The sequence below is a fragment of the Canis lupus genome, chromosome 11 (genome assembly GCF_048164855.1).
Source record: "Canis lupus baileyi chromosome 11, mCanLup2.hap1, whole genome shotgun sequence".
Classification (NCBI taxonomy): domain Eukaryota; kingdom Metazoa; phylum Chordata; class Mammalia; order Carnivora; family Canidae; genus Canis; species Canis lupus.
The window spans coordinates 19,596,234-19,604,083 of NC_132848.1; the positions used below are offsets into that span (position 1 = coordinate 19,596,234).

At 68.8% G+C, this 7,850-nt stretch overlaps 1 protein-coding gene across 4 annotated transcripts; it reads left to right on the forward strand.

Moving 5' to 3' along the window:
• Positions 1 to 580: 580 nt before the first annotated feature.
• MAPK11 (mitogen-activated protein kinase 11) lies at positions 581 to 7,850 on the forward strand. 4 transcript variants are annotated; one of them, XM_072843422.1, is made up of 12 exons: positions 581 to 722; positions 4,054 to 4,183; positions 4,289 to 4,347; positions 4,419 to 4,530; positions 4,605 to 4,634; positions 4,715 to 4,762; positions 4,846 to 4,960; positions 5,241 to 5,312; positions 5,539 to 5,618; positions 6,026 to 6,104; positions 6,187 to 6,360; positions 6,606 to 7,850. In XM_072843422.1, exons 1-12 carry the CDS (start codon positions 709 to 711, stop codon positions 6,683 to 6,685), a joined length of 993 nt encoding a protein of 330 aa, XP_072699523.1. In that variant the 5' UTR covers positions 581 to 708; the 3' UTR covers positions 6,686 to 7,850. The 4 variants fall into 4 exon arrangements, with proteins under 4 accessions (XP_072699523.1, XP_072699522.1, XP_072699521.1 ...); XM_072843421.1 differs by having other exon boundaries at positions 587 to 722; positions 4,054 to 4,206; XM_072843420.1 differs by lacking the exon at positions 581 to 722 and adding an exon at positions 1,613 to 1,754.

Consider the following 7,850-nt stretch of genomic DNA (forward strand, 5'->3'; position numbering starts at 1 on the left):
CTCTCCGCTGCAGGCCACCAGGCCTGTCACCTGGCCGCAGCCACCTCCTGCAGCCAGTGGCCGGGATGGCATTGTGGGAAGGCCCAGCAGGGGTCCCACCGGGGTCCCTCCCATGGAGCTCTGTCCTCCGGGCAGGACGCTGGCCGGGAGGAGGGCCCTGTCGCCATGGGAACCTGGGGGCACCCCCAGCGCTAACAAAGGCCGCCCCCTCCCCGCCTTCAGCTGAAGCTGCACTGGCTCCGCACAAAACCCAGGCACCGCCCCGCGGGGCGGGGACACCGGGGTCCCAGAGGGGAAACTGAGGCCGGGGTCCTGCCGGGCTGGCCGCGGGCGGGGCTCGGCTCACGCTGCAGTCCCCATGCGCCGGGCAGTGACGTTTGCCCGGTGCTGCCCTGACAACGCTTTGCTTTAATTTGGCTGCTGGTATTTAAAGCCAGCAGATTTCACATAAAATCTCAGGGTTTGGTTTGTTTGGAAGAGGGCGTGGCTGCCATGTCCCCGGAGGTGCCAGCCCTGCCCCCGCCCTCATCGCGCGTCCGAAGGCACCTGTCACCCGGCAGTGCTGGTCACCTTTGAGGGGGAAGGAGAGGTGCGCGAGCCCAGCACCGGACAGAGGCGAGGCTGCCCTTCGGGGTGAGGGACGGGCAGCGCTGCAGAGGGGACACAGGGAACGAGCTGCGGTGATGCCCCGGAGGAGCCGCGCAGGACATGGGAAAGTCAGGGTGGGCTTCTCGCAAGAGGTGGCGGCGGAAGGGGGTTAGGAGGAGAGGAGCTGGGAACCGAAGGGGCCCGGTTGGGGGCAGCTGTTTGTGGGTACAGCACCTCAGAGGTGGCCGGGCGCTGCCGCTGTCCCTGGTCCTGAAGGGGCTGGTCCTCGGGCCGCACCAGCAGCGCCTCGCCCCCGGCGGTGCCCAGGCCAGCCCCGAGCGGGAGCCGCCGCGCAGCCACTGGAGGCCCCGGACACGGGCCACGGCGCGGGCGGGGCGGCGGGGGGGGGGCCGGGCCACCCACCTGCCTGCCCCACGGCCACGTCCCACCAAGTGTTCGGGTTCCTTGGGCGGCGTTTCCTATGCAGCTGCGCAGGGGTGTCGTGCAGGGCCCGGAGCGGGGGGGGGGGGGGGGGGGGGGCCGGTGCGCGGACCCGCGGTGCCGGCAGGGGAGGGGGCGGGGAGCTGAGGCTGCGGGCAGGGCGGTGCCCCGGCGAGCGCGCGCTGCAGCCGGAGGCTGGGGGTGCGGGGCCCGGCAGGGGGCGGGGGGGGGTGCGGGGCCCGGGAGGGGTGCGGGAGGAAGGGTGCGGGGCGGGGGGGGAGTGTGCGGGGCCCGGGAGGGGTGCGGGAGGGGGTGCGGGGTGCGGGGCCCGGGAGGGGGCGGGGCGCAGGGGTTAGGGGTGCGGGCCCCGGATGGGGCGGGGGGCAGCCGTCCGCCCAGACACCGCCCGGCTGGGGCAGGAAGCCGCGCGTCGGGCCCCGCGCTCCCCGGCCCCGCCCCGCGCCGCCGCCTCCTCCCGCCGCCCTCCGTGCGCTCGGCTCGGGCTGCGGCTCGGGCTGGGGCTGGGGCTCGGGCTGGGGCTGGGGCTCCGGCGGGGGCGCGGGCGGGCGGGGGCAGGGGCGGGGCGGGCGGGCGGCGGCCGCTTCGGCCATGTCGGGCCCGCGCGCAGGCTTCTACCGGCAGGAGCTCAACAAGACGGTGTGGGAGGTGCCGCGGCGGCTGCAGGGGCTGCGCCCGGTGGGCTCCGGCGCCTACGGCTCGGTCTGGTAGGGGCGGCGGGCAGGGCGCGGCGGCGCGGGCGGGACCGGGGCGCGCCCCCTCCCCCCTCCCCCCTCCCCTCCTCCCTCCCTCCCTCCCTCGGCCGGCAGCGCGGCGTGGGGAGGGGCCTCGCGCGCCCCCGCCCCGGGCCATCCCGGCCGCCGCGGAGGATGGGGGCGGGGGCGGAAGGAAACTTTCCCCGGACGCGGCCCGGGGCTGCGGGGAGGGGTCGTCCCCCCCCAGCGCCCCGAGGCCCCGGTCCTGCGGCGTCACGGTCGGCGGAAGGGCGGCTCCCCGGGCCCTACACGCGTGAGAGTGCGCCTCGCCCTCAGGCAAGGGCCGGCACCCCGGGGTCTGGCAGGTGCGGTACCAGCCAGTACTTCTGTTTGCAAAAGAAAAGAACCCAACTTGGGGGGGGGGGGTAGGACCCCTCCCCTTGCAATGGCCTCCAACTCCGGGGCCGGTCCTGCCCCTCCCGTTTCCCAAGGGTCTCAGACTCTGGATGGGGCCGAGGGCCCAGCAGAGATGCCTGCCGTCCCCCTCCGAGGGCCCAGCAGAGATGCCTGCCGTCTCCCCCTACCATACTTGTGGGGTCGGCCTACACCCCACTCCATTTTTGCTCTAACCAGGAGACCTCAGGCCACAGCCCGCACCTGGTCCCTGGGCCCCCGAGGACAGTCTGCAAGTGGGAGCGAGGAAGGGACTTGGCTGAGACCTGTGTAGGGTTAGGGAGGCACTGAGGGGTTTAGGGTAAGGTGCTTACAGGAACTCGGAGTGCAGTTGCAATACTGACCAGCTGAGTGTGGATGTGGATGTTGAGAGGTGCTCCCCAAAACCAGTGGGGTCCTTCCCAAGGCCTCAGCCAGATGGCTGGGGAGGTCTTAGACATGGGGAGGCCGGAGCCCCTAGGGATGGGGCATTGCTCCTGGGGGACTTCCTGACCCCTCCAGGGGCTCAGTGCTGGGGCCTGGAGCAGGGCTGCTGTCCCCCCATCTGTTGTCACTGGCCGACGTGTGGGAGGCCCCAGGCTGGCTGTCCTATGCATTCCAGCCTCGGGCCTGTCTTCATCCCTAAGACGGACCTCAAAGGCAAGAGGATCAGGACAGTGCATAGGTGGCCTCTGGGGAATATAGAGTCTTGCTGGAATCGCTTGGGTCCCTAGGGAGCATCACACTCCCCGGGGGAGCCCTGGGTCTCTCCCCACTGCCCGCACGCGCCGGTGCTCCAGTGCAGGCAATGGCCCTCGCCTGGGCTCCCGTGTTCTGTGAAGCTGTGACCCAGTGCCCATTTTTGTCACTCAGTTTGCACACACAGTTGAGCAAAGGATCTGCTGCCCCACGTGAGGGGCCACTCCCCTGCTTGTGTCCCCAGAAGGGACGTGGACCTTCCCCCAAAAGCTACAGCCTGGAGGAAGGGGCATGGAGGCCCGAGACACCTACTGGGTTTCCTGCACCCCTGCCCCGGGCCCCGTGAGCACCTCAGGTGCTGCAGGAGCCGCTCCCCATGTAGACAGCATGCACTCCTGGGGGAAGCACAATTCTAGAGGGTGCAGGTAAAGGAGAGGGAGGGAAGGGCTGAGCAGCAGTGAGGACCTGGTCCCTGTAAAGGTAGGACGCCTAGTGCGGCCCCAGGGCCCAGCGGTGACAGGCCGTTTGCGTGTGGAGACGATGTTTCCAGTGCAGAGTGGAGGGGTGTGGAAGCTGGTGTGCAGTGGAACTTCTGGAACTTGGGGGGTGGGGCGGGCCTAGGGGAATGTTTTGTGGGTCCAGACACCACCCTCTGCTGAATGCTTCGTATAGTCCAGTTTCTCACTCTTAGAAATAATAACGCAGTAAACGTTTTCAGCTAGCTTTTTATCCATATTTTGAATATTCAGAGGTGGGGGGGGTCCAGGGGCTCTGGAGGTAGCTCTGGAACCCGGGGGGGCCTCCACGAGTGGTGGGCCCATAGGGGAGCAGGAGGACCGTTTGGGGTGAAAGGGGATGGTTCACAATGTCTGTTTTCCTGACCTGGTTGGTGGAGTTTGTCCCCCAGCCTCATGCTGGATTGTGGGGAGAAGATCCAGATCCTGCCCCATGGGTCCCAGGCGGGGCAGGCAGGGACCTGGGATGGCTGGGATGTGTGTGGGAAGGGGGACTGGAGAGTGGGTGCCCCTTGAGGAACGAGGCACAGAGGAGAGGCTCCCCAGGTGCTGGACTCGGGCTGGCCACATGGACAGTGGTGCACCCGAGGGGCCCTCTGAAAAAGGCGGGGGCCCTGGGTGCATGGCCAGCCCCCACCCCGCCGCCTCACTCACCCACCTTGCAGCTCGGCCTACGACACACGGCTGCGCCAGAAGGTGGCAGTGAAGAAACTGTCGCGCCCCTTCCAGTCGCTGATCCACGCACGGAGAACTTACCGCGAGCTGCGCCTGCTCAAGCATCTGAAGCACGAGAATGTGAGCCTGGAGCGCCGGGGCAGGTCAGCGGGGTGGGGGTGGGGCACACACGGGGCACACAGCCCCAGGGCGCCTCGCCGAGTCCTGACGCCCGTCCCCACGCAGGTCATCGGGCTGCTGGACGTGTTCACGCCGGCCACCTCCATTGAGGACTTCAGCGAAGTGTGAGTGGCAGCTGATGCGGGGCTCGGGAGCGCATTGTGGGGGCTGCCTGCTGACCCCTGACCCCTCCCAGGTACCTGGTGACCACCCTGATGGGCGCCGACCTGAACAACATCGTCAAGTGCCAGGCGCTGAGCGACGAACACGTCCAGTTCCTGGTTTACCAGTTGCTGCGCGGCCTGAAGGTGGGCGCACGTGGGGGGTGCGGGGCGGGCCGTGCTGGCTGGCACCTGACGCTCCCACGGTCTCCCCCTCGCAGTACATCCACTCCGCGGGGATCATCCACCGGGTAGGTGCACCGCCGGAGAGGGCGGGCTTGTGCAGGCCCAGCGCCCCCCTCCTCCCGCTCACGCCCCACCTGCCCTCCAGGACCTGAAGCCCAGCAACGTGGCCGTGAACGAGGACTGCGAGCTCAGGGTGAGCCGCCCGCTGGAGAGGGCCCGCGGGCCGGTGCGGGGGTGCTTTCAGGGAGGCGCTGACGAGCCCGGGGGTCGCCCTAGATCCTGGACTTCGGGCTAGCCCGCCAGGCTGATGAGGAGATGACCGGCTACGTGGCCACGCGCTGGTACCGTGCACCTGAGATCATGCTCAACTGGATGCACTACAACCAGACGGGTGAGGCCTGCGCGGGCGGGGCAGACATGTTGCGTTAGGGCCTGGGCGGCATCTGTGTCCAGACCTGAGCCCAGGCAAGGTCCGGGGCCGTCACTTGAGCGCAGCGGGTCCCGGGCTAACTGCCCCTTGCCCAGAGTTGTATCTAGGGGAGTAAGGGCTCTGCTGGTTGGGGGCCTGGGTGTGACCAGGGTGCGGCACAGTCTGCGCGGCCCTACTTCTCGGGAGGGGGCGGGGGCGGGACTTGGGGCAGGCAAACTAACGGAGACTCCTTCCCCCACAGTGGATATCTGGTCTGTGGGCTGTATCATGGCTGAGCTGCTCCAGGGAAAGGCCCTCTTCCCAGGAAATGACTGTATCCTTGGACCAGGTTGGGGAGGGGGGTGAGCCCGGGTCCCCCTCTGCTGGGTGGAGGTGGAGCTCCGCAGAGGTGGGCACGGGCCCTTTCTGGCCGGCCTTGCCTCCTGGCCCCACACTATGCCAGCCGGGGCCCTCTGACGCCCGCTGCGGGAGGGCAGCCTGGGATCTGCGCACCGGGAGGGGCCCACTCCTGGCCGGAGGGCGTTTCCTCAGCCGGGCAGACATTGACCAACTGAAGCGGATCATGGAGGTGGTGGGCACGCCCAGCCCTGAGGTGCTGGCCAAGATCTCCTCGGAGCATGTGAGTCAGCAGCCCCCGGCGCCCCCATGAACCAGGCCCTGGGCGCCCTGGGGAGCAGCCCAGCAACCGCGCGGGAAACAGGGGTCCCAGCGGAACAGAGCCCGATGCAGGGCCTGACCCCGTCGGGGAGAAACAGGTGGACAGGGAAGGCGTCCCTGGCGCGAGGGACAGGGAGGGTAAACCCTGCGCTCTGGCAAACGGGGCCGCGGCCAAGGACGGGGGCTGCTGCGGGCACCGAGAGCCAAGTAAGGCGCCGGAGCTGCCACGTCCAAAGCGGGGGCACCTCTGGTCTGTGTACCTTCCCGGGCCGTCGGAGGCCACTCCCCGAATTCCCCGGGGCTGCCTTTGGGTGGGGGGGGGGAGGCGGGGTGTGAGCCGCGCCCTCAGGCCCCTCCTGCTGCCCCCAGGCCCGGACATACATCCAGTCCCTGCCGCCCATGCCCCAGAAGGACCTCAGGAGCATCTTCCATGGAGCCAACCCCCTGGGTGAGGACGGGCCCTGGGCCGGGCTGGGCTCCGTGTCTCGGCCTGGATGTGCCCCTGACCGCCCTCACACTGGCCGCTCTAGCTGTGGACCTCCTGGGAAGGATGCTGGTGCTCGACAGCGACCAGAGGGTCAGCGCGGCCGACGCCCTGGCCCATGCCTACTTCAGCCAGTACCATGACCCCGATGACGAGCCCGAGGCCGAGCCCTACGACGAGAGCGTGGAGGCCAAGGAGCGCACGGTGGAGGAGTGGAAGGGTGGGCTCGAGGGGGCCCGGCTGGGAGGGGTGGAGCGGGGGGCCCCGAGGGCTAGGGGCTGCCCGTTTCCTGCCGGGGGGGGGGGCAGGTGGACATGGGGTTGAGCATGTCCAGCAGAGGCTTGGGGGCAGCCCAGGGCAGACCCCGGGAGGAAGCCCAGAGGCGGAGGCTGCATTTGGGGTGGTGGGCCCGGGCGGGGCGGTGGGCCAGCGGCCGCAGGGCTCACCCTGTCCCCTTCACCACAGAGCTCACCTACCAGGAGGTCCTCAGCTTCAAGCCCGCAGAGCCACCGCAGGCGCCCGGCAGCCTGGAGATCGAGCAGTGAGGAGCCTGTGCCACCAGCTGCTCCAGAGGGGGCAAGAGCATGCTGGCTACTTCCTCAGCCCACCGCATGCCCACGAGGGGCCGCAGCACCGTGGCCACAGCCCCGCCCCCAGCCTGGGATCCCGCCCACACACTGCTCCTCGTGGGCCGTCTGTGTGCGCGTGTAATGCACACGTGTGTGTGTGTGTGTGCAAGCCGCGGGTGGAGTCTGCACCTCTGGAACCCCTTGGTCCTCCTGCCTCCTCTTGACCCTCTGGGTCTTCCTTAGGGCCTCACCAGGATGCCCGAGGGGCTCTCCTCCGTCCCACAGGGCTGTCTAGGGCAAGTGTGGAACACGGGGGCAGAGCCCTATGGAGACTAGGGGAGGCCTCTGCTGTCAGACCTTCTCAACCTGGAAGCGTGGGGCGCCCCTGGGAGATGCTGAGGCCCCATGGCCTGAAAGCTGAGCAGGGTCTTCCCTGAAGGTCACAGGGCAGGGACGGCCACAGGCTGTCATCAGAGTCATCCTGGAGCCAAGTGTCCCCCTATACTGTGAGTGGCACGTGTGCACCACTGTGTGTTCCCGGTATTTACGTGTCGAGGCACCTGCAGGCGGGTGTGTCTGTGGGTGCCCACGGGCTGCTGCCACGACCAGCAAGAAGCTTCCAGGGAGGTGGCTGTACTGTTCCATCCCCCTCCTCGGTTCCCGATGGGGGGAGGGTGCCGCTGCTGAGGCATCTGTGCGGGGGCTCCCGTGGGCAAGGGGCAACTGGTGAACAAAAGCCAGGGCTTCCTCCTTGCGTGCAGGGGCTGCAGCAGGCACCAGGAGCCCCCCGAAGTTGGCCCAGGGGCTCCAGCCTGTGAGGGAGCTGCACACTCGGGCTCAGACCCTGGACCTTGGCCGGAGCTGAGGAGGAAGCCTCTGCTGATACCTCTGCACCCCACCCCCTCTGGCCCTGCAGCCCGCAGCTGGGGTCAGCTCTCGCCCTCCCTTCTTCCAGGATGGGCTGACCTGGCAACCTCTGGGACAGGACTCGGTTCAAGATGTGTTGGGGTGTGGGCCTCCGTCGTGGGGCCTCTCCGTGAGGGGTGGTGTTGCGTGTGTTGGGGCGACCTCCCACCTTGCAGAGGTCTCGACGTCAAGTGCCTGCACCAGGGTTTCACAATAAAGAGGATTCTCTCTCTCA